General features: G+C 50.4%; 14 protein-coding genes across 14 annotated transcripts; 10 read left to right on the top strand and 4 right to left on the bottom strand.

The window, feature by feature from the left end:
* Positions 1 to 74: 74 nt before the first annotated feature.
* M438DRAFT_68986 (uncharacterized protein) lies at positions 75 to 851 on the top strand. Its single transcript, XM_029910257.1, has one exon. It carries the CDS (start codon positions 215 to 217, stop codon positions 752 to 754), a length of 540 nt encoding a protein of 179 aa, XP_029757865.1. The 5' UTR covers positions 75 to 214; the 3' UTR covers positions 755 to 851.
* M438DRAFT_279105 (ribose 5-phosphate isomerase B) lies at positions 774 to 1295 on the top strand (the record flags this gene model as incomplete). Its single annotated transcript, XM_029901058.1, has 1 exon — positions 774 to 1295. The coding sequence occupies one exon, from the start codon at positions 774 to 776 to the stop codon at positions 1293 to 1295; it is 522 nt and encodes a 173-aa protein (XP_029757864.1).
* Positions 1296 to 2064: 769 nt separating this feature from the next.
* On the top strand, positions 2065 to 4379 carry M438DRAFT_367570 (uncharacterized protein; the record flags this gene model as incomplete). The annotated part of the gene is made up of 4 exons (XM_029907970.1): positions 2065 to 2414; positions 2473 to 3076; positions 3127 to 3489; positions 3540 to 4379. 4 exons carry the CDS (start codon positions 2065 to 2067, stop codon positions 4377 to 4379), a joined length of 2157 nt encoding a protein of 718 aa, XP_029757863.1.
* Positions 4380 to 5120: 741 nt separating this feature from the next.
* M438DRAFT_279110 (uncharacterized protein) lies at positions 5121 to 6750 on the bottom strand (the record flags this gene model as incomplete). Its single annotated transcript, XM_029901059.1, has 2 exons — positions 5121 to 5743; positions 5796 to 6750. 2 exons carry the CDS (start codon positions 6748 to 6750, stop codon positions 5121 to 5123), a joined length of 1578 nt encoding a protein of 525 aa, XP_029757862.1.
* Positions 6751 to 6839: 89 nt separating this feature from the next.
* M438DRAFT_68937 (uncharacterized protein) lies at positions 6840 to 7616 on the top strand. The gene has a single exon (XM_029910256.1). It carries the CDS (start codon positions 6993 to 6995, stop codon positions 7455 to 7457), a length of 465 nt encoding a protein of 154 aa, XP_029757861.1. The 5' UTR covers positions 6840 to 6992; the 3' UTR covers positions 7458 to 7616.
* On the top strand, positions 7610 to 10216 carry M438DRAFT_367568 (Six-hairpin glycosidase; the record flags this gene model as incomplete). The annotated part of the gene is made up of 4 exons (XM_029907969.1): positions 7610 to 8744; positions 8792 to 9146; positions 9199 to 9212; positions 9284 to 10216. The coding sequence occupies exons 1-4, from the start codon at positions 7776 to 7778 to the stop codon at positions 10214 to 10216; spliced, it is 2271 nt and encodes a 756-aa protein (XP_029757860.1). The 5' UTR covers positions 7610 to 7775.
* A 420-nt stretch (positions 10217 to 10636) lies between these two features.
* M438DRAFT_376535 (GatB/YqeY domain-containing protein) lies at positions 10637 to 11206 on the top strand (the record flags this gene model as incomplete). The annotated part of the gene is made up of 1 exon (XM_029908668.1): positions 10637 to 11206. The coding sequence occupies one exon, from the start codon at positions 10637 to 10639 to the stop codon at positions 11204 to 11206; it is 570 nt and encodes a 189-aa protein (XP_029757859.1).
* A 104-nt stretch (positions 11207 to 11310) lies between these two features.
* M438DRAFT_68894 (uncharacterized protein) lies at positions 11311 to 11717 on the top strand. The gene has a single exon (XM_029910255.1). The coding sequence runs from the start codon at positions 11414 to 11416 to the stop codon at positions 11651 to 11653; it is 240 nt and encodes a 79-aa protein (XP_029757858.1). The 5' UTR covers positions 11311 to 11413; the 3' UTR covers positions 11654 to 11717.
* Positions 11718 to 12014: 297 nt separating this feature from the next.
* M438DRAFT_347781 (uncharacterized protein) lies at positions 12015 to 13030 on the top strand. The gene is made up of 2 exons (XM_029905983.1): positions 12015 to 12044; positions 12108 to 13030. Exon 2 carries the CDS (start codon positions 12346 to 12348, stop codon positions 12604 to 12606), a length of 261 nt encoding a protein of 86 aa, XP_029757857.1. The 5' UTR covers positions 12015 to 12044; positions 12108 to 12345; the 3' UTR covers positions 12607 to 13030.
* On the top strand, positions 13011 to 14771 carry M438DRAFT_376534 (uncharacterized protein; the record flags this gene model as incomplete). The annotated part of the gene is made up of 3 exons (XM_029908667.1): positions 13011 to 13675; positions 13726 to 14661; positions 14714 to 14771. 3 exons carry the CDS (start codon positions 13011 to 13013, stop codon positions 14769 to 14771), a joined length of 1659 nt encoding a protein of 552 aa, XP_029757856.1.
* A 1930-nt stretch (positions 14772 to 16701) lies between these two features.
* Positions 16702 to 17561, bottom strand: M438DRAFT_68860 (uncharacterized protein). Its single transcript, XM_029910253.1, has 2 exons — positions 17357 to 17561; positions 16702 to 17309 (listed from the first exon to the last, which is right to left on the bottom strand). The coding sequence occupies exons 1-2, from the start codon at positions 17459 to 17461 to the stop codon at positions 16788 to 16790; spliced, it is 627 nt and encodes a 208-aa protein (XP_029757855.1). The 5' UTR covers positions 17462 to 17561; the 3' UTR covers positions 16702 to 16787.
* A 101-nt stretch (positions 17562 to 17662) lies between these two features.
* Positions 17663 to 18314, bottom strand: M438DRAFT_337645 (uncharacterized protein; the record flags this gene model as incomplete). Its single annotated transcript, XM_029904022.1, has 2 exons — positions 17663 to 18175; positions 18228 to 18314. The coding sequence occupies 2 exons, from the start codon at positions 18312 to 18314 to the stop codon at positions 17663 to 17665; spliced, it is 600 nt and encodes a 199-aa protein (XP_029757854.1).
* A 1281-nt stretch (positions 18315 to 19595) lies between these two features.
* Positions 19596 to 20509, top strand: M438DRAFT_337644 (uncharacterized protein; the record flags this gene model as incomplete). The annotated part of the gene is made up of 4 exons (XM_029904021.1): positions 19596 to 19720; positions 19784 to 19882; positions 19936 to 19989; positions 20050 to 20509. 4 exons carry the CDS (start codon positions 19596 to 19598, stop codon positions 20507 to 20509), a joined length of 738 nt encoding a protein of 245 aa, XP_029757853.1.
* Positions 20510 to 20792: 283 nt separating this feature from the next.
* On the bottom strand, positions 20793 to 23207 carry M438DRAFT_323785 (uncharacterized protein; the record flags this gene model as incomplete). Its single annotated transcript, XM_029903028.1, has 2 exons — positions 22256 to 23207; positions 20793 to 22207 (listed from the first exon to the last, which is right to left on the bottom strand). The coding sequence occupies exons 1-2, from the start codon at positions 22923 to 22925 to the stop codon at positions 20793 to 20795; spliced, it is 2085 nt and encodes a 694-aa protein (XP_029757852.1). The 5' UTR covers positions 22926 to 23207.
* Positions 23208 to 23212: the final 5 nt, after the last annotated feature.

The raw sequence follows: 23212 nt of genomic DNA, 5'->3' as shown, positions 1-23212 counted from the left end.
CTTTGTGGGGATAGCAGTGCCGATCCAGGGATAGGCTTTGGGGATCAGGATGAGACAGAAGCTACAAACATGTCTCGTGGCAGCGAGCAAGAGAAGCGACGGGACTGCTGTTTATGAAGCAAGACCGGCTCCCCAAGAATCATGACACATGCAACTGCAAGATAACAGCCGCCATTGAGATATGCAACATCCGGGAGTATGCATTGGGTAGCTCATGGATAAAATCAAAAGGGAGAGAAGAGACCGGAATGCCCCAAAAGGAAGTCCCGAACTCCGCAAGTCCCCCGCGCTTTCCCCATTCCAGAGTCTGGTGGAAGAGCAGTTCTCGGTCTTGTCGCCGTGCTTGTACGAGTACACAGCGAAACCCCTCAGCCAACCGCCGTCAACCAATAGCACAGGGAACGTGGTCGCATTCGTACAAATACCGAGAGTCCTCCCTCGGAACTCAAAATGTCACCCTCATCACCATCCAAGAAGCGCATCCAGATCTCGTCATCCTTTACCAGTGACGCAGAACACTTCCACGAAGAGATACACGACAAGAAGACGGGCGAGACAAAGACAATCACCCACGACACTCCGCACGAATCCACTCATACTACCACCTATACCACGAATCCCTACACCGTCGAGACCAACGGTTCCGAGCAAAAGACAAAGCAAGGAGACTCGATTACTCTCGACACGGAACCTTCTCACTGTCCAGCTACCGTCGGCTACGATACCAGTCAACTGTGATCCAGAAACATACTAGACTCCAGAAAGAAGACACAATGTCCTCCAATAAGCCGCTTACTATCGCCATTGGTTGCGACGACGCCGGTTGTGGCTACAAGAACAAGATCAAGGAAGACTTCGAGAATGACCCTCGCGTCGAGAAGGTCATCGATGTCGGCGTCAACAGCAGCGAAGACAAGACTGCATATCCACACCCTGCCGTTGACGCTTCAAAGCTCGTGGCAGAAGGCAAGGCCGATCGCGCACTCCTGATCTGCGGAACTGGTCTCGGTGTCGCAATCTCGGCGAACAAAGTCCCTGGTATTCGTGCCGTCACCGCCCATGACAGCTTCTCGGTTGAGAGAGCTGTCTTGAGTAACAATGCACAAGTCTTGTGTATGGGAGAGAGAGTCGTCGGTGTCGAGGTCGCAAGGAGACTGGCCAAGGAGTGGCTGGGTTACAAGTTTGATGAGAAGAGTGCAAGTGCAAAGAAGGTCGATGCTATCATGGAGCACGAGAGGAAGAACTATCAGGATGTGCAACATGTTGAGAACATTGCTCTTGCAAAAGCCGCCTGAGTGGAGAATGGCCGTACATAGATGATTCATGCAGCTTTTTATGAACCACTGTTTCAAGCAACCGCTCGTCAAGAGCCATTTTTCTTGTTTCAAAGGTAAAGTGCAGCCCTGTGGTTAAATCAAGGTTGACTGGGATACCAGAAGTGGAACCACTGGTAAGTGCCACGACTGTTGGTCTGCACAGACACTGATCAAAGGCAGGAGCTCACGCTGGACTCCCTCTCTCCTTCTTTCTTCGCTACCTTCCAATCGCAAATAGTCACGACTCCAGGTAGTGGATTGTACTTTCGGTAAGAATGCCAATGCGAGTCCCATATCAGTGTTTATATGTGGATATGTACAGCTTGTGCCGTCACGTCACACGTGAATGAGGTGGTTTCCGCAACCTACACACACCTTCATCAGCCAACCAAGACGATGCTCGCTCTATCTGGATTCGTGCTATCCACATTGCACATCCAACATAAAAAACAAGCCTCCCAGCTAGATTCAGGTTTCTCCACTCTCAGGGCCACATAAGGTTTGGAAGACAACAACGGATCACCTTTCCTGATGCCTGCCTGCTATCTTCGACCTTGTTGCCGCGCAACGAAGAGTGGACCGCCGTCATGATTCGATCACAATGCTGTGTGTTTCGACTCTGATAAGCAACCAGATGTCTTCCACGCCTTCATGATTCTTTGCTCTTGACTGAGCTTCATTCTGTCCACGGCGGAACTGTACAAAAACGTTCATTATACATGGTCACCATCTCGCGCCAATTCTCAATATGGCCGCATTACCGACACTCATGCAGGCTTCGCTCTCTTCGAGCATGAACGCTCTTGGTATGGGCGAAGAGTATGCCGCCATGCAAGCTGACAAGGTCATGCTGGAGAGACATCTCGAATACCTCAAGGACAGCCCCGGAAAGACCATGATCGAGTCTATGGCGAGGTTTTTGGTTCTGCATCATCCGTCCGCCCCCCAAATCTCGCCTTCGAAACAAGCAGAATGGCTCCACTTCCCTGGAGGTCATGTATTCTCGGCGAAAGACGACATTACCGTGGGCCAATATCTCACAGAGGGGGTCAACGAAGCTATAGGTCAGCCTTTTGGATCCGAAGCAGTGCTCCTGTGGTATGGCTATACTTCTAGAGTCGTCTTGAAAGCTTGCTGATTGGTTTCGTGATGGTAGCATCCTCACGCCCAATACCAAAATCACTCCGCAGTCGCTAAAGTTTCACCACAAAACCTTCGAGCTGGTCCAAAAGTCTTTGCCTGACTTATATCTGGCACCTGCTAGATTGATAGCTCTCCAAGTCGCATGGACTTGGAACGTTGTGAAACCTATCATACCATACCATCATACTCACGTCCCATTCCAGCTCCCTTCTCACACAGCACCCATCGGCGACGCGTTCTTGTTCAACTCGGAGGGTGAAAGATTCACATTCAGATGGCAGAAAGAAGTCATGCACCCCAGAGATGACCTACACATCTATGTTTGGCAGCCTCATCTCCGAAAGAGGCCTTGCATTTACTACTCAGCGACTGTTATTTTGCCGCCAACCACCAACAAGTCGCCTTTACATCGCCGGTTAATGATGTTAGTTGAACCAACTTCGTTGCTAAATCGGCTCGCGACTCACGGCAGACATGCTTCTGGCGCCAGTCTCAATACTTCGCACTGCTGGAATGCCACTCATGAAGTTTTCGAGCTAATCATAGATCTATTCTCCACGATGGTTCTGGATCTGAGCGAGTTCACAGTTGACCTACGAGACAAGATCAACAACACCGTATGAACACCCTCGCCATCTAGTCTGTCTCTGCTAACGACCCGACTTAGCTGTTTACTGGCAGAAACTGGCCAACCAGGAGCAAGATACAGTATCTCTTACACATTGACGACTGTCGTATCCGAGCCATCGAGGATATCATAGCCAGCGAGACTATCTTGTACCGATTGAAGAACGCTACCGACAACGCGCGCTTTTGCTGTCAATCACAGCTTGATAATCAGAATGTGAAAGAAGCCGTTCGCGAAGCACAGATAGATCTTCGTGCCTTGCGAGAAGAACTATACATGCACGAGAAAACAGTTTATACTGCCAAGGGACAAATCATTGAGCAGATGAGCCTCGCTCAAGGACAGAGAGTTCTGATACTGACTGCTGCGGCTGCTCTGTTTATTCCGATGTCATTCGTTGCGGTATAATGGACCATTCCTCTTGATATCAAACGAAGCCTAACAGATGGTAGGCAATCTTCGGCATGAACGTGACCATACCTTTATTTCCCAAGAACGACACGCCAGGAGCAAGTGTCTCACCGTCGCCGAGCACCTCGAATATCGTGACCTCACATCCAGTATTCATTACTGCACGTCAAGAGTCGTCAAGCATAGCCGTGAACGCCGCGCCCGACACGGACCAGTATCTATGGCCCATGACTACATACTTCGAGATTGCACTGCCCTTGACCGCCGGCACAATTCTGATCCCCATTCTTATTGGACCCATGATCCGCCTGCTGGTCCAAACTTCCGCTCACTACCGACCATACTGGCGTATCTGGCTGATCATGATCATACCAATGTATCTGGCCGGCATCGCTACTCTGCCATTGCTTCGGACAAATGAAATGTGTGAAGAGGAATACCAAAGCCTCGATGGTTCTGTCAGCCATGACCCCGATACGCAAATCACTGTGGCTTACAAATACGCACAAATCGTCTACTGGTCTGTCGGATACGGAGTCATCTTTTTGCTAGCAGTCTATCTCGTGGCGGTTGGATATTCTCGCAAACGACACCGGGTACGATGGACCGGTTTGCTCGTAGTCGTGCTAGCGTGTGCGATTGTCGATCCGATGGTGTTCTTCAAATCATCATACTACTCCGTCTTCAGGACCAATGCCCCGTGGGCTTTGATCCCCTACCTGTACGCTATTATATCTTGGCTATCGCTCACCACTCGCGGTCTAAATTTTGGACGTCGGCTGGGTCGCCTTTGGAGAAGGATGAGACGAGGCAAGGAAGGATCGAACAATCGATTTCGCGGCAATCCTCTCAACTTTGCGGGACCTGGAGAGTATGTATAAGTCATGCTCTGGCAAAACCTGGTCGCTTTGCACAGGGCTATCTGTTTTGTAGTCGGATAATCATTCGTCCTGTCGACTACCCAGCGGGAGTCAATGCCTCTACGATTAGGGCTCCGACTTGTAGCACGGTTTGGAAGCTCATGCGAAAGTCCAAAATCGACTCAGCCCATCGCTCGTTGTGGTCGATGCCAAGACGACTATAATCGCGATTGTGACCATCGCAGAGACCATGATCACGAGCCCGTGGTTTCGACCACAACCAATGACCGAGAAACGAAAATACCACAACAAACGCAAATCACGGCTATAGAGCCGACTAGAGATTTGAGAAAAAGACGGATTACTGTGAGTAAAGCATGGTGCGAAAGGGGGCACAGCTGATGATCGTAAACTTCGTTACTTGCTTGGATTTTGGAAACCAAATTATCCATCTGACCTGCGCCTCGCTCGAATAAGGATAAAAAGACCAGCTTCCTCCTTGCCCACATATGACCTAAGGAAATGGCTACTCATAACATGGTGCATCGTCGCAAGATTCAAAATAAATGTTGTTGTCGATAAATGCAAAAAAGTGAGAACAGAATGTCAAATGTCAATAGCGGCCAGTTCACGAAAGCGTCGCCATCATCATGGCGATCTTTCTGGCCTGTCGTCTCTCTTTATCCGCCGCTACAAGAAAAAAGTCAGCGTCGTTCTTGCACCAAAAATTGCGGTCTACGCAGGAAGACAAAAGACACACCATCACCGCGCAGACCTGACGAGCGCCATCCTACCTTTCCGATCCTTCTCAACACGAATGACTTCTCTCTTGGGACTCCTGTCGCGTTCCACATATTCAATTTCTCGGTCAGGGCGACGCTCTCTGTATTCGACCATCTCGTAACCAGACTGCTCGGGTCTGGCTAGGACGATTTGACCGTGGTTGTGATGGTGAGATTCGCGCTCGAGGCGTAGAGCGCGGGCTTCAGCCTCCAAAGCGCGAACGTCGGCATGGTAGTCGCGACTGCGGTCACGACGATGCTCGGGCAAGGTGATGATCATTGGCTGCTGTTGAGGTGGAGCAGGTCTGGAAGGCTCTTGAATGTAGATAGGAGCAGGAGGTGGTGGAGGCGCTTGCTCTCTGATGTAGATGGGGGCTGGAGGAGGAGCGGGAGCAGGGTTTTGGATGTAGATGGTCTGCGGTTGAGGCGGAGGCATAGGGGATGGCTGGCGGACGGTACGAGCAGGAGAGCTGCGGCGGGTTCGTGAGGAGCGGGCGGGAGATGGGGCGCGAACGCTGGGAGGATTGATCCATTCGGTGCGGAGATGCTCAAAGTGCTCCTCGGGTGGTGCGCCTGGGTCATCGTAGCGGTACGTTTTGGTTTCTGATCACGTTAGCAAGACATATCTCACTAAGGGGGTGGTAAGTAGACATACTCGGCTCCTTGTACTGCTCACTGATGCGAATGACCTCGTCAATGTGCTCCTTGTCCAGCGCCCTTTGCACAATGATGAAGTCCTCCTCTTCTTCGAATGGATAGCCTAGGTTGATGATGGCTTCCTTGCGAACCAGCCTCTTGGGCATACGAGTCTTGCCCTTCTTGCCGATTTTGGCTGGGCCGGGGCTGCTGTGTCGGCTGACTTCAGTGACGCTGCTTGCGCTGCTACTGCTAGAGCTGCGAGCGCTTCGTCCGCTGCGCTTGGTGGTCACGCTGCGAGCATCGCTTCTCGCTCTGTCACGATGTCCTCGTCGGCGGTGAACGCTCTTCTCGCGCATAATCTCAACATCCCGGTATGAAGCCTGAGGAGAGTAGTCTCGGCGTCTCACATCCTCATACTCTTCCTCATGCCAGCCGCCAGGGGGCCCTCGTGAGGGTGAGCGACGACGCGGCAGGGGAATCGGGACACCGGCAGGAATGCGATACTCGTCTCGCTCGTATTGGCGTAAGGGTCTGCGGTCAAAGGTGTCGAGACTGCTTTGTCTCCTCTGCAGTCCTGGTCTCGGCACATTTCTGGTCTCACGGAACTCAAACTCGCGGTCGACGATAGACTTTCTTCTGTAAGGAGCAAGCTGGAGGTCGGCCAATTCTCTTGGGTCTCGGTCACCGAAGAGCTCACGGTCTGAGCGACGGGGTCTGGCAGCAGGGCCGTATGCATCTTCTGCGAATTCTCTTTCACGTCGTGGAGGCGGGCCTCTATCGATTCGTTCTTCTATGCGGATGTCTTGGTGACCCGGACGGTCATGTTCGCTGAAGCGGAAAGTCTCACGCTCTGCGACGGGGGCAGGAGCTCTGCGGGAGTAGCGTTCGAAGCGGTCGCGGTCCCATCGTTGCGGTTCTTCTCCGTAGGCAAGGTCGCTGCTGGAATGGCGACCGTAGTTAGAGCGTGACATGACGGACTATGTCTCTGACGCTGACCCTGACGGTTGCGTTGTTTGGTAGAAACGGTTGTGACTTTGTTGGTAGCGCGGGGTGGCTGGGGTGTAAGCTTCACGCTCGAGGAGTCTGTCGCGCCTGTCTGTTGGGCGGATGTCTTGCTGTTTCTTGAATTTGATGTCAAACTTGTCAAGGTCGCACCTGCAGGAGAAGAGAATGCTTACAATCAGGAAAGAAGGCGACAAGGGCGGCGCGGTCCATGCTGCAAGTCGGCGCCCAAAAACCAAGGCGCGAGTCAAACGTCATCCACACTTCGACGCCCAATGATCTCCCACGACCAGCCCCCTTGATTCTTCCCTCCTCCAATCGCTCAGACACCATGCAGAGGTCTTGTGCCTTGTTTCCTGGTCTGCGGAACATCCCTCGACCCAATCGTCGCCAGCTACTTGTCTGCATGTCACTCACCCTGCGCTTGTCGACACTGAGACCGTACTCTACTCACGCTTGCAAACGCAGAAGCATGTTGCCTCAATCTCATGTTTCTGTCACGTACGGCCACAGTCAGCTGAAAACTGGGCATCCCGTCCGCTCTGCCATACATAAGCAGTTGAACGGCAGATTAGTACTACGGTGGGTGACCACGTGGGAATCCCTGCTGCTGTACGTTTTGTTTCCATCTTTTGCATCCATGAAATATCATTTTGGCGCAACCCGTGGATCTTGAAGACGAAAAGACTGTCCACAAGCAAGAACGACGACACATCCATCATTTAGCCGTGGAGACAACCGCTTCCTGCCTATACTCTTTCCCCGCACAACAACTCATCTCGTCCTGGCATCATCTGCTCCGTGCCTCGTCATGAAGAACCATCTGAGCATCATGCAGTAGACACTGATCCCTGCCTGCGGGGTTTGCAAATTAGCTGCCATCTCGGCAATAAAGGTAGGCCAAGTATGAGCAAAAGTATTTGAAGCCAGATGGCCTCGCTTTTTGCTTTCAACTACATTCATTGAGTAACTCACGACTTTTGTGCTGACACTCATGGTCCATCCGATATTTTTGCTGGTAATATTACTGCCTGCCGTTGCGCAGTGCAGCAGGCTTGATAAAAGACAGACTCCAGTGGAAAACGAAGCCCTAGGAACACCAAACCTTGTCCACAATGGAAGCTTCACCGACGGAACTCCCGGATGGACCGTCGAACCCCCTGGGTTCATCCGCGAAGGAATGCTCTGTGTCGTGGTACCTGCCGGTACTGCTCCGAAGGCGAGCTATATCGAGACAACGCAGAACTTTACCCAAGTCAAAAATGATATCTACTACTTGAACTTTACTGCCTCAGCATCTCATGCCACCAATCTATGGATTCAGACTAATGGCTATGATCCATCTGCAGGTGGTGCTCCTGTCGATCCCAATCTGAACACCACACAAGTGCCCTTGACAACATCCCTACAACCATTCTCGTTCCATTTCTCACCTGCTAACCAGGAGAACAACTCTACACTCACATTCTTTCTCGGAGGAAGCAACTTCACAAACGAGATCTGTCTCGGCGATATAAGTCTGCATCGCATCAACCGCCTGCCATACCACCAAGATGTAGGACCCGCGATCAAGGTCAATCAGCATGGCTATCTGCCAAACGGTCCGAAAATTGCCACTGTCATGTCGCAGAGCGACTCATCTCTGTCCTGGAATCTGCTGAACAGCCATGGTACTCTGGTCATGTCCGGTCAGACGCATCCTTTCGGAAACGATACAGGGTCGGGCAGAAACGTCCACACAATCGACTTTACAAACCACACCAAGCAAGGCTCTGGATATACTTTGGAAGTAGCCGGAGAAGTCAGCTACCCCTTCGCTATAAGTTCCACATTGTATACGTCACTCCGCCAGGACTCAATGGAGTTCTTTTACCAGCAACGAAGTGGTATTGCGATCGATGCTGAACTCGTGGGATACCAATATGCTCGTCCAGCTGGTCATATCAATGTATTCCCGAACCAGGTCAGTATTGATATTCATGCTCTGTGGACCAAGCTGACATAATGTAGGGTGATGTCGTGACACCTTGTCAATATGAATGGGAGTCAAATGTCACCTACCTCGAGCCATGGACATGCAATTACACTTTGGATGTCAGTCAAGGGTGGTACGATGCTGGCGATCTGGGAAAGTATGTCGTCAACGGAGGCATATCTACTGCCCAAATATTGATGGCCTACGAACGATCATTATACGCCCCGAACAATTCATCGAACTTACTTGGCGATGGATTTCTGAGAATCCCAGAAAGGTCAAATGGCTATCCCGATTTCCTCGATGAAGCACGCTGGGAGATGGAGTTTATGCTCAAGATGCAAGTTCCGCAGAACTCTCCACCGCAGCTCCTTAACGGTATATATATTGGTAGGTCAAGTCCATCAAATGGTTTCAGCACCTTTTGTTAACAAGTGATCAGACATGTCGGGTATGGTCCATCACAAGATGCACGACAATCAATGGACACAACTTCCGACACCACCAAATGTTGATTCTAAGCGCAGGGAGCTTCACCGCCCCTCCACAGCCGCAACACTGAACATGGTAGCTACCGCAGCTATGAGCGCAAGATTTGGGCCAAGTTCGACTCTGCCTTTGCTCAGAGATGTCTTGATGCCGCTCGCGTTGGTTATGCAGCTGCAAAAGCCAATCCTGCGATATATGCCCCAGGCACAGATTGGGACCTTGGTGGCGGTGCCTACAGCGATGACGATGTGAGAGACGAGTTCTACTGGGCAGCTGCAGAACTGTACATCACGACTTCAGAGGCCGAGTTCGAAAACGATGTCATCTCGAACTACTATCACACGGCTAATGTGTCAACTCTGTTTCCCCAAGGTGGATTTGGATGGTCATCCATGCAAACACTTGCACAGTTGGATCTCGCTGCTGTCCCCAACAACGTTACTGGAAGAGATGCTATTATCGAGTCTGTAATGGCTGGTGCTGAACAGTATATGGCAGTTCAAACAACACAGCCTACTGGAGTCTTCATTACATCCTACCCATGGGGCAGCAACAGCAATCAACTCAATTGCATCCAAGTAGTCGCAACTGCATACGACATCTCTCGCAACACCACCTACCGCACCTCAGCCTTGTTAGGCATGGACTACATCTTCGGCCGCAACGCTCTCTCGCAATCCTACGTTCACGACTACGGTACCAAGACTTCAAGCAACATGCATTCTCGTCTCTTCGCCAATGAGCTTTCTCGCCTGATCCCTCAGAACCCAATTGTGCCTTCGCCTCCCAAAGGAGCAATGGCCGGTGGAGCAAACGAGAGTCCAGATGACCCACCTGCCAATGATGTTTTGAAGAATTGTGTAGGACAGCTCTGTTATGTGGATGATGTGAATAGTTATAGCACCAACGAGGTGGCTATCAACTGGGGAAGTGCGTTGGCTTGGGTTGCTAGCTGGGCTGCTGACCAGTAATTGGAATACAGGTGTCCCGACGACTTGGATTCTGAACTATTCAAACTTCGTAATTCCTAATGTCAATGACTGTCATAGGTTTCTAGCCTCAGTGAAAGCAAGGTTGCGACATGTGATAGACTCACCATCCAAGCAAAATGGTTCATGGGTGATTCCAACAGATAGACCTTGTAAGATTTCAGCTTAGCCCGACCGTCCTGCTTGATAGGAATCATGCAAGCAGCATAATTTATAATACTCGACCAGTCCTGTCGCATGTGTTGTGATTCAGCAAAAGCTACACAGGATGATGAATGCTTATGATGGCGATGGTGGACATGGGCAGGGTCGCAGATCTGACGAGTGTCATGGCCCGTGCTCAGAGCGCCAACAGCGACAGCAGAAGACGGCATCAAGCATTTCTCTCCTGCTACACACAAGATGCAGTCAATCACAGCAAGAAGCCGACCGGCACTAAGGAGCGCTCAGCTCTGTTTCCGTTACCGTTATGCGACCGACGCACCCTCGTCGGCGCCGCCGCTTCTCCTCAAGCTCCGCGGCGACCTGAAGACAGCCATGAAGGCCAAAGACACAAACCGCCTCAATGTACTGCGCGGTCTGCTGGCCGAAGTCACCAATGCCGCAAAGACACCTCAGCCTCTGGACTCAGACATGAAGCTCCTTGGTCTGTTGCGCAAGCGCTCATCCGCAGCCGCCCACGCAGCCAAGGAGTTTTCTGCTGCTGGCAGAGCAGACTTGAGTGAAAAGGAGGATGCGGCTATCAAGGTGCTGGACGAATATGCTGGCAGCGTCGAGACTGTCAGCGAGGACTACATCAAGGAGGTTGTGCAGAGCACCATTGACACCATCAAGGCCGAGGCCGAGGGCGCAAAGGTTGTCATGGGCGATGTCCTCAAGAAGCTGTTGGCCCCTGGAGGTGCTTTCGAGGGTAAGCCTGTCGAGAAGTCGCAGGTTGCAAAGGCTGTCAGACAGTTCCTGGACGCAAAGTAATTGCTGCGTCCACTCCGTCCATCAAGGTATGCGAACACGTCCTGTCCCAGTCTATGTGTGATTTGAAGCTCATCATGATCTCACAGCTTGCCAACCTCCGCAGCTGAACTCGTAAGGAAGCGATGTCCTCGGATCCCTGCCTAAAAATGTACAAACACCTGCCGCATCATACAACTGTAACAATAGATTCAATCGTACCTACCTCGCATGTCAATCTCCAGCTTTGGAGTCAATCAAAGCATCATCTGTCTCGCGACTCTCATCCATGTTTCTCAACACGCTTGCCATTCGGCCATCATGATTCGCCTCTGCGGTGACCCCTCCGCATCTCAGACATCCTTTCGTATCGACGACGTCGCTTTCTCAGCTGCTTCATCAGACCAACGGGCTTGCATCTCAAGGGACGGCAGACAATTCAACATCCACGGCCTTCCGTCTCCAACATGACTGGTCCTTCAGCAGCGACATGTCTTGATTCCCTTCGTCGGTCCCGCGGTCCGTTTGGATTCGACCAAGGGCTGCATATGTGCCAAAACAGATCAATCATCAAAACAGACGATCCTCATTCTTCTTACTTAACAGATATGTGCCATGACGAAGCTCTTTTGTGTCATCATGGCTTCTCCGCTTTTTATGCTGGAAGTCGAACCGAATGCTAGGGTTGCAAGCTTCAGAAATCCACCCGAGTGGACGAATTGAATGATTTTCCGCAAACGAGACTTTACGATGGGAGAAACGGCACACTGAAATCCAGGAAGTTCCACACCAGACAGACGGGTCGGCCTTTGTTCGATGCGAAGGATTTTTCTTTTGACTCGAATCCATCGCTCTGTATGAGGTCAGTCGTGCTCACATGTACACCTGGGATTCGTCTCGTCAGTGGCCTGATGCCTCAGTCAAGGTTGCTCCAGCAGAGTCAATCCTACCTCCCCGATCCAATCATCACAGCCAACAAGCCAACTCGGCATGATTTGGATTCCACAAAATCACCTTCCCGTCATCAGTCTTCACCAAAACGCACAGCAAAACACCAAAATTCCCTCAAAGGCAGTTCTTAGATTTACGCCTACGACTCCGGTCCACAAATCTAGCCCCAGATTTTCCAACAGCTTTCTCCACGTTCGGTCGTTTCTATTTCGATGCTCCGAGCATCCGATTCGCTGACGTCTGCTTGTGCCTGGATGAGCGTCAGGTACACGTATGGCCGTCCCGCCGATCACCTTCAACTTCAATCGACATCGACTTCTGTTGGGCGAGTCGTCCTCGGGTGCCTGAAGATCTCCAATACACTGCCAGTACTCCCGTTGATGCAGTCTCAGCCAGGCTCTTCTGCAAAAACAAATCGAAAGAGTTTGGGAACAATTGTTGGACAGAAAGAAGTGGACAATGTGGGCTTTTAGGTCACTCTGTACCTGCTATGTGGAAAGCATATTCTGCATTTCCCCTCAGTTGACCTTGGGCCGGTTAAGGAAAAAACTCTTGTTGCATCCAGCTACCCCAATCGGCTAGGATGTTCCCGCGGTTTGACAGAAGCTTTCCCCCGGACCCGTCTGCTTAATCCAAGCCACCGTGCTTGACTCTTGCTTAGCATCATAGGCTGAACCATGTGCCTTTCTTCCCGGCAACACTACACACTTGTTGAGTGTTGATCGCAGATGGCTTCAGCTTCCAAACACGAGGAGGAAGCAAAGATCCTTGCCTTTGCCGAGAAGTCCCTTCCAAGCTTCAGATTTAAGAAGTCTGCCTTTCTCCCTCCAACTTGGTTTTCTACATCGACAACTCTCCCGTTCACTCGACACAGAAGATGAAGAACGTATACACAACATTGGGCTTTGCCCTCGGCGCCTCTGCTGCCCTCATCCCTCGCGACCAATGCTGCTTCTCTTTGACTGCTGCTGGTGGTAAGACTGGTACCGTTGGCCAGCTCGGTGACGGTCAGAACAGAATTGGCCAGACTGGAGGCCTCGACAAGCAGCAAGGTACTTACTGCCTCAACAACGGTGGTCTGACCGATGGAAATGGCCGTGGCTGTATCCTTACTCCTCCCACCACCCAGTTCCAGTGCGATGTTGGTGCATCACCTACCACTGGCTTCACAGTCAACTCGAACGGTGACTTGACCTACAACGGCAACACTCAGTTCTACGCTTGTGCTACTGGCGACAACGGTGGCTACAACATCTACACCACCACCACTGGTGACCAGACTGGATGTGTTCAGGTCACTCTTAACACTGGCGGCAAGTGCAACGGCAATGGCGGTTCTGGCAGCTCTTCTGCTCCTGCTTCTTCGGCTCCTCCTGCTTCGCAGCCCGTATCTAGCGCACCTCCCGCTTCCAAGCCTGCCTCTTCCGCACCTCCTGCTTCCTCTGCACCTCCTGCTTCTTCAGCACCTCCCGCCAGCTCTGCACCTCCTGCTACCCAGCCCGCAACTGGACCCGCAAGCCAGGGCACTCCCTGCGCTACCCAGTACGTCATGTCTCCAATTGAACGCTTGATCCCTGCTAACATGATTCCAGACTTTTTGATGGTTGCAACCCTGCCAGAAGCAGCTGCCCTAACGGCCCCGGCACTTTCATCACCGTCACTCCCTCGACCTACCCTACCAGCTACGTCGTGAACGGACAGACTGTCTCTTTCACCGCTCAGCCTTCTTCTTGCCTCGCAAGTTCTACCGGTGGTGGTTCTCAACCTCCCGCTTCGCAACCCCCTGCCTCTCAGCCTCCTGCTGGACCCCAGACTCAGACCGTCTACTCGACTTACTACCAGACCATCACCAGCTGTGGAGCTGATGTGACTAACTGTCCCGCTGGAAGCGTCGTCGTCAAGTCTAGCTCTGTCCCCGTCGCTCCCTCCGCTACTGCTCCTGCCTCGCAACCCGCCAAGTCTTCTGCTGCTTCTCAGCCTCCTGCTTCGCAGCCCGCAAGCTCTCAGCCCGCCGGTTCTCAACCCGCTGGCTCCAAACCCGCATCCTCTGCTCCCGCTCCTAGCGGCACCTCTGGTGGCAACGGGAACGGCAAGGCTTGCCAGACTACCCTCGGTGGTGGTGCTTACCAGACTCCTCACGCCATCATCCCCGTCAACAAGGACCAGCCCAGCACTTCTTACGGAACTCAGTACAACGCCTATCTGAGCACTAGCAACAGCACCATCTTCAACTTTGATATTCCTCAGAGCTACTCTGGCAAGCAGTGCAGCGTTGTCTTCCTCTTCCCCAAGAAGTCTGACCTCGAGACCTCTGACTTCACAATGACCGGTTCCGGTGGCATCAAGTTCGACCAGCTCACCTCTGCTGCTCCCTTGAGCGTTACCTACGCCACCTGCCCCGCCGTCAAGAGCACTCTCGGCTCTGTCGACAATGTCACCCCTGGAAACAGCTATCTCGTCTCAACTGGCTCTTGCCAGGCTGGCAGCACCGTTTCCATCGAAGCCAGCGTCACCGGCTCGCTCGGCCTGTAAGTTTGACTTGTTCCCTATTATGATTATCCATTGCTAACACAAGCCCAGCACCTATTTCCAGGACTGGAACCCCTCTCCTATCGGTGTCTTCATCACCTCTTGCTAAAAAGCTCGAAGGAAGATGATTTTCACCCAGTCTATCAACAGCACCACCCTTACGCGTTGATGTAAGACTTTACGACTTCTTCCAACCCTCCTGGTGAGGATGACACCCTTTCTACGACAGTATTTTGGCCCATCACGTGCGCAAAAGTTTTCACCATCTATTGTCATCCGTCACCTTGACTTTCATTCATGACTTTTCTACAAAATATCCAGGCGATACTGGTTTTCTCTCCTTAATGACTAGATATGTTTGTACTCGCTATAGAAGTGGTACTTGTAATAACATCATTGTTCCTATCGATCATTCATCATCTGTGGCGGTCTCTTGTGAATTTGGTTCTTTCCTGACGTGATTGGCAGGTGCGATATGATGGAGCGGATACCAAGTCACGCAATTGACTCTTGACTGCCATTTGCGACCTCTTTCGCCAGTTGACACTGATCCTTTACCAAACACCTTGACCTGCAACATCGTCGTCAGCAAACATCATTGACACTAGTGCTATCAGTGCCTTTTGTGTAAAACAGAAAGCCCAATAGATCTTTGTTCTCTGCAAAAACCTAGCGACCTATCGAGTACAAAAATTCAAGCGACTACCAGCCAAGCCCCACCCGATAGTTTTGCAACCTTGATATCAACGTGAATGTGGATGTGGATGTCAAAACGGGAAACACCGGAATTTTTCGAGAATTTCCTGTACTCGAAGAGGTAATAGGTAAGAAGTGAGAGGCTTAAGTAGGCATTCATCATCATCATCATCATCAGGGCAGCATTGGTCTTTTTTTTCTTTTCTTTTTTAACTTGTCTTCGTAATCATCTACTTTTGTATCTCTAACAGGAAACTGATAGGAAATCATGGTGTGTATGATGTCGATGTAGTAATTGTCATTTCGCCCTTGGGTTTTTCCACAAGTTCAATCCTATGTTTTTTTTTTCCTTTCCAATTTTTGCTTTTATAGCTTTGTTGTTGTTGTTGTTTGTGGTAGATTCAATGTAAAAAAAGCATGGGGTTTAGAATGGATGGGGTTAAAAGTCATATTAGAGATGGTTGGTTCATGCAATGGATTTTTTGTAAGAGTATAACTGTGTAGAATTGTCTTTGGTTTTGTCTTTGGCTTTGGCTTTGGCTGTTGGAGAAGGGGGAGGGGAATGGTAATTTGGGAAGGAGTGTTGGATTTGAGATATTGCAGATTTGAGATTTGAGGTATTGTGAGATCTGATGAGTGAGGTATAGAAGTAGTTATAGAGGAGGAGGAGGAGGAGGATTGGTTGGAACGATCTTCTGTACTCTTGAAGTCAGGTTTTTGGATCATTGGCTGTGTTTTTTATGTAAGTTGGACAAAAGATATGTGGAGCGTGGACAAGACTGGTAGGTATGTGGCGATGAAATCTATCGTTTTTAATGAGAGCTTGGGTGTGAGGTTCCGGCGGGATTGAGAGAGGAAGGGAGAAGACCTGGCGAGATTCAGCGAGGAAGCGAAAGAGACATAATGTATGACGTGTCCGACGTACGGTGTGACCCGGTGGTGTTGCAGAGGCATGGTCTGACACATGAAAACAGGCAGGCGGTACGGCATGGCGGAGTTCAATCGCTTGAGGAATGACAAGATGATAACAGCACAATGGGAAGGTGTCATCTTAAAAAACGCAAAGACGGGAATGAGAGTGTTTGATTGAAGAGTTGCTATCTTGAGCTTTGGAGAGTGCAGTAGAGGAAGCTCGTGATGTGAAATGATTGGGAAGGGAAAGGGCTGCACTGTGTTGTATGTGGCTCGAGAGGTCGCCAGAGTAGATACGGAGGGAAGAGAGGGAGTTTGGTGCTGGTACAGTCCGAGTATACTCATCGGCGAGGGGAGACTTCATTGAGTCGTCTCAAAGCTTGCCCGGCGTCCATGGAAACAACTTTGAGAAGTTCCTTGATGTCGCTTTCGAAGCGAGAAGCCTGCTCCTTCAACCCGACAACTGCGGACTTTGCCTTAGTGTATGTGTCTGCTGAAACCAATTGGGAAACACTTTTCAAGATCTGGTCAGCATCGCTGAGCAGACTGCGGAACTCGTCAGATGCAGAAAGTGTTCAAGTCCACGCAGATGTTCGACCTCTTCTGGAGTAAGGACCGGCTCGAACTCTGCCGCTTTGAACTTCCTGATCCATCCACCCACTTCCTTCTCAAGTGCCTCTAGCTCGTTGAAAGATGTTTTCAGGCCTGACATGGCAGAGATACCAAGTGTTCTCGTGATTTCTGAGAAATGCATGAGCAGCCGAGTGTGTCCTAGGTCATCGCTGCTTTGTGCGTTTATAATGACCCTCGATCTCCCATTTCCATGGTGTCCGCGATACGTTTCGAGGAAGGTAGCCCTGCTATCGTGGAAGCTCAAGTTACGCTCCATGGCTATATTCCTGGCTTGAATCAAGTCAAGCTCCATTGAGGTTCGATGGTATTGGCGAGAAAGCTCAGTTCTGAGTGAGCCCTGGTCAATGAAGCTTGTAGGTTTGGTAATCTTGGGCTCAGTAGGGTCGCCGGCGTGTTCAGTGGATGTCTGACACAAATTAGCTCTCTACCATGCGGTTGAACGGCAGGACATACTTCTTGGTTCGAGTCAGAAACGGCGAGAGAGAGTTCAGCTTCGTACTCGGCATTTTCTTGTCTAGGTGATCTTGTCATGAGCGGACCACCTGAGGTAGTCGACATGTTGGAATCCGAGTTGTGTGTAGAGGGGATGTTGAGTCGGAGGTGAGACAGAAGAGGAAGATGTTGGTGTCAATGCAGAGAGCCGAGATTGAAGTGAAAGCCGAGAAAGGGATTGGGCTGGAAGTGGGAGTGAAGACGGTCAGTCCTGATTGAGAAAATCAAGCCAACTGTAGCAGAAGAACGCACAGTGAGATCACCGGCTCAACGTCTTGGTTCCAACTTCCAGGAAAGGATAGCCGAGATCTCAGCATCTAATTCGTTGATCAAGAAGTCGAGGTTCCTCTGGCTGTGAAGTAGATCATCAATGCGCACAACACGTTCGTCTTCGTCGACGTCAGGCTTGAGGCGTTCGATATCCTCAACAAGAGCGTTGTTTTCATCCAAGAGGCCATGGAGCGTCTCAGACAAAGACCTGTAATGCATGATGAACGATCCGAAGAACTCTTGCTTCCGGTACTTGCCAGCGTTAAGCTCCTCTCGAGCCTTGCCTATCGTATCGCGAGAAATGCTTCCAATCTCTTCGTTGGCGAGGACTTGACTGGCACGATTGTCGCGGTTCCTGTAAGCATTGTCAAAGTAACTTCCGGCACGACGAAGGTCACTCTTCAAAGACCCGTATCTACATGAGACTTGCTTGAAGATTCCTTTCAAGCTCTTGGATCTCTTGATCAACGGCTGCAACGCCGGATCACTCTCACCTTCGGAGGATGGTGCCTTGAAGCGGTCGAATTAGCACGAGTCTTTGTGGGGAGGCCTGATGGCTTACTTTGGTCAGCGCGCTCGTGGGCCTGCCGGCTCCTGGTTCTGCAACATAGCACCAGTTGGAATCTACGCTTGACGATCTTCGGACCATGTCGAAAGCGGTAGATGATGACAGCCTCAAGCCTAACAAAGCAGTTGATCAAGTTAAAGCGGGCAAAGTTGCTGAAAGAGAATGTTGCGAAAGGGCCGAAGAAAAGGCTTTGTGCGGAGAACATGGATGTGAGAGTGAAATTGAAACGAGAGAGACCGAAAGCCGATGTAGGAGAAGCGGGCCATGAAAGAGGCATGTTCGAAGCGTCACTGAAACCGAATATCACTCAACCTCTCTTAGTCAGGAGAGCGTTGATTTACCTTTGAGAGGTAACGCCTTTGAGTGAACCACAGGAACTAGAAATCTTGCGATGTCCCGGCTTTTATGCACATGAGGAAACCTTGCATTTTTCAGTAAGGCAAGAGAAACCTGGTCCCAGTGGCAGCTCGCATGTTCTACTAGATGCTGATGTCGAAAACCATGTTCAGAAGGACAAAATGTTGCAATAAGTAGTGTCGAACAAAGTATCAACCTAGAGAGATAATGGGACAGTGGGTTAGAATAAACGGCTACAACGAAATATGATTCCACGGAGTAGCCAAGAACCAAATAGGTCCGTGACATTCCGAGACTGTCCGGGAACTGGTGTGAAAAAATCGTTCCGTGCTGCACCGCGTTACCGTAGACGAAAGGTCGAATCTGCCGTCGTTCTGGTCTTGTTGCACACTTAACGCAGACTTGTCTTACTTTAACGTGTTCCGAACTGCCAGCAAGTATAAGAGATGGCTGCGAAGAGACCGGACGCAGTGTGGTCAGTAATTGATAATGATTAATAATGGTCACATTATCAATCAATCACCAGGAGTGGGAGTATTAATCAATCATTATCGTGATAATCAGTTATTATCATGATATATCGCCAAGTAGAGGCGACGACAAGGTGTTATACTAAGGACAAAAGGTAAGTGTTCTAAACGTATAAGAAACTGACCTATGTCAAGTATAAATGTTCGTTAATACATCGGCGCGAAACTACTAGGTTTTGAAGCTATAAATTTCGCGGTATAGCGAAATTGTTGTGGAGGATCTCCGCATCTTATCTAATTAGCGAGATTGCTATGTAAGATCTCCGCATCTTATCTGATTCTTCTGGGGTGACCCTAGCCTGCTGCCCATGCTGTGGGGGTGACCCTGTCCAAATGATTATCATGAGAATAAATGATTATTACGGCCTCTTCTATCAATCACTCAACTCGTCGAAAATACATTATCAATCAGTATCATGATAAATTATCATGATATTATCATTTACTATCAATCACTGACCACACTGACCGGACGATGGTGACAAGTAAGATGCCTGTGTGTACCCCAAGCCGAATCAAGTCAATTAATCTCGACGTGTCTAGCAGAGCCGGTTCCAACCAATCCATCAACAACGCCATCGTGCGTGAGAATGAAGACCTGTACGTACTGTTGTAATTCCAACCCAGGTCCTCACATAGAACGATACTGATGCGCATGCATAGGGCTCCGAATTTCGACTCCGCCCTCGATGCAACCCCTGACGAGTCGGATGCAGTGATGGTTCTATTTCGCCAGCGCTTCCCGGACTTTCCTATGGATCGGTAGGACCCTCAGTAAACCATGGGCGATTATTGAATCTGACACATCAGTGCAGCACCTTCACACCGGAGCAGAAAACATACTTTGGAAATTACCTGGCTGCCAATCAGTAAGATCTTAGATCTCATACGTCCTAGGCACCTCTGTATCGACTGACTTAGCCATATAGCATCCCCACAGCCAGACAGTATGCTGTAAACGCAGCCTGGCAGCAGCTCAAAACCCAGAGTGATTTGCAGGGAGGTATAATGTTTGAGCAGCAACGTCAGCAGCAGGCAGCCCAGGCTCAGCGAGATGCCGAAGAAAAGGTCCGAATGCATGCACAGAGACATCCCGAGTTGAACGTTCGTGTGATAGACCTGGCTCATCAGCGCGATACGCTCCAAAAGACCTGGGCGCAACATCAGTATCGCGCACAACGCGTCGAGGCGCTAGACGAGTTGCATCGCCTAGTCTTTGAGCATTCGACCGTCGAGAGACAGCTCCATCAGCAGGCACAGATGCAAGTCCAGGCGCAGGAAGAAGTGCGCCGTCAGGTGGAGGCTCAGATGCAATCTCGCAAGGCACAAGCTCGATTGGAGGCGCAATTGCAGGCTGCTCAGCCCCAGCAGGCCTCAGAAGTCAGCTAACGACGTTGCGCTCACTTGACACAAATTCAGATGTGAAAAACATGGTCCATCTGCACACATAAACGTACATCAGATCATAGCAATGGGAGGTCGGAAAGACCAGAGATAGAGATGGTGAGGGAGGGAGTGAAGCCATTGGTTGGTAAATTGGCAGAGCTAGCCGATACAGTGACTGCTCTTGTCCGAATCATCGAGTTGATTGGCGAGGCTGGTTATGCCGCACTTCCCGTTGCGAGTATCGTCGAGGACCCTCCGTCAGCATTAATTGATATCATGAGTTCCACTATGAACTTCCAAGATCCATGGAAGGTAAATCAGGAAAATCCCCCAAGTTGCAGTCGTCTACGTTAAAGTCATAGAATCCAGAGGGGTGATTCATTATGTTCTGTTCATGATACTTTTGTTCTTTTGCCATCTGTTCCCTGATTCTTGTTGCTTCTTCCAAGCCCATCGGCCAGTTGTCGGTATACGAATTGATGTGATCGACAAGCTCTTGCGGCACAGAGACCTTTGGTGGCAGGACTACAGATAGAGCTTCCTCTGCCCACCAGTCATGCCTTTGAGGAGGAACGTTCCTGGTCGAGCAGATGCGATAGTTGGGATCCACAAGGAATATGGTTAGAAAACTTCGACGACCAGGTCTGGTCTTGTCGAGGAGCTCGAATGGTGTAATGCGATGATGAAGTACGTTCGGCCAAGCGACTAGTCGACCTACGGGAAGACCAACAGATCCTAGTCTTTGCAACGAAGGCGGCGGATCACAAGATCCTCCAAGTATCTGTTGTCTGTAAGGTACGTCAAAGACTTGCAGAAAAGCTTCGAGGTCATCTTCGTCGTGTTCGAATTCATCCAGGTCCATTCTTGTTTCTTGGCGGAAGTCGATGCGAGGCTCCGATGTGTTCTCCTCCTCGAGAATGTACACAGAGTTGGCGACAATATGCTCATTATGTAAGCCTTCGACGTGCCAGTCGCTGCCCGAAAACCTGGGTTCGCCAGGATTTAGTTCGATCCTCTCTATCTTGACTACGACTTGCAATCCCTTTTGCCAGAAAGACTCTTGGAGAGCAGCTCTATATTCCTGAAAGGGAATGCGCACTGTTGGCTCCTCCACGTCTGGTTCATAGAGACTGGGTATTCTTTCTATGATGGCTTCTTCAGCTTGTCCGGCTTTCCACTGCTGGTAAGTGTACGCAGTACCCGGCTCAGGATGCACAATGTGAGTAAGCCAAGAGAATTTATGCCGCATCAGCCAGCCTAAGTCTTCCCCAGATCTACACCAGGCATCCAGATCATCAGGCATTTTGAATACAAAGAGAGATACCTTTCCAGACTCATCGACCGATGGGTATTCGTCAGGCTGGGCACAGTATGCTGTGGCTTCCTCAATCGCAGCATAGTAAGATTCATTTCCAGGATGCTTTCCTGCTTCGGTAAAGTGGTCGAAGTCAGGTGGTGGAGGCTCATATGAGACACCATAAGTCTTGATGCGGGTCGGAAAGTGCCCACGACTTTGCTTGATCAAGACGTCATTCCAAGGCTCGGTAGAAGCCGAAACAAGCTTCTCGATAGCATGGTAAAGACTTTGATGCCGAGGATGCAGGCCATTGATGTATGAGGTGATGCGAACATCTGTGCTGTGGCCCTCTTTAAAGTCCATCTCGCAGGGCAGTCGCTGAAAACTTGTCGACCATGACGAACCTGTTTGGAGTTGCTCATCCCGTGTAGAACGGCCTAGGTAATTGGTACCATGGCGGAACCGACGTCCTAGAACTGGGACCTCTGGAGCAATACTGCATTTGCCTGTGTGCTTGAACATGTTTTTGAGGGGTACTGTATTCCCTTCACTCGAGACTCTCGACTTGCCGTATATGAGGGGGTAAAGGAGAGGATCAACGAGTCGGCGTGTTTGCCGGGAAGTATCAGACAAGGATTCAATGGCGGTGGTATCAGAGTGAGATGATGACTCGATGACTGAGAGTTCATGTTTGACGTCGGTTTGTACCTCCTTATCCAGCACGACGTCTGACTTGCAGACGGCGACTCCAGTGTTGTAGACCAAAATGCGACCGCTACTTTGGAAGATACGAGCCTTATCTTGCAGTTCTGAAAGACACCAGTCCCATGTTTTGGGGCTGATGAGACGGCTACGCAGTGCTTCTTGGCACAAATGGGAGGTAGCTGTATCGTTGAAGACATCCGTCGACCATGTAGGTCTGTCGGTGATGTTGTTTATTAAGCAAAGCATGGCAAGCTCCCGGGCTGTGATATTTGGCTGCTGAAACCACTCGCGTTCGCCATGAGTGAATCGATCCTCTGGATGTAATTCTTGCTCAAGGGGAAAACCGAACCCAGGCACAGCGAGTGGACCACAGCCGCTGTTATCGAAGCAAGGTGAGTCAGCGAACGGCGGGGCCATGGTTGAGTCCTCTGGCCTTTGTGTGTGTGTTTGTGTGTTTGTGTGATGGAGAAGGTTGAATTGATGGGAGAAATGGCATATATTATCTTGCAGTGATCCAGCCGGAAATATCAATTAAAATGAGTCGCGGCACGGGCACAGCTTCGGACGCACAAGCCACCACCGCCATAATGAAAGGACAACAGACCGACTTCAGAGTCGAATTAAGGGAGATCGATTGAGTGCACGCATATGTGTTAGTAATTCAGAGAGATAGAGAGAAGGTGTTACGGCACATACACGTGCAG

This window comes from Aureobasidium pullulans, assembly GCF_000721785.1.
Source record: "Aureobasidium pullulans EXF-150 unplaced genomic scaffold scaffold_17, whole genome shotgun sequence".
NCBI lineage: Eukaryota > Fungi > Ascomycota > Dothideomycetes > Dothideales > Saccotheciaceae > Aureobasidium > Aureobasidium pullulans.
This window is presented reverse-complemented; position numbering and strand designations above follow the sequence as displayed.

What these genes read in the sequence shown, in the direction of transcription:
- M438DRAFT_68986 (XM_029910257.1), top strand. Translation starts at nt 215, where the DNA reads ATGGATAAAATCAAAAGGGAGAGAAGAGACCGGAATGCCCCAAAAGGA.
- M438DRAFT_68937 (XM_029910256.1), top strand. Translation starts at nt 6,993, where the DNA reads ATGCTGCAAGTCGGCGCCCAAAAACCAAGGCGCGAGTCAAACGTCATC.
- M438DRAFT_68894 (XM_029910255.1), top strand. Translation starts at nt 11,414, where the DNA reads ATGTCAATCTCCAGCTTTGGAGTCAATCAAAGCATCATCTGTCTCGCG.
- M438DRAFT_347781 (XM_029905983.1), top strand. Translation starts at nt 12,346, where the DNA reads ATGCTCCGAGCATCCGATTCGCTGACGTCTGCTTGTGCCTGGATGAGC.
- M438DRAFT_68860 (XM_029910253.1), bottom strand. Translation starts at nt 17,461, where the DNA reads ATGTCGACTACCTCAGGTGGTCCGCTCATGACAAGATCACCTAGACAA. An exon ending in TTTCTGACTCGAACCAAGAA is followed by an intron (nt 17,310 to 17,356) that starts GTATGTCCTGCC and finishes AATTTGTGTCAG; the next exon opens with ACATCCACTGAACACGCCGG.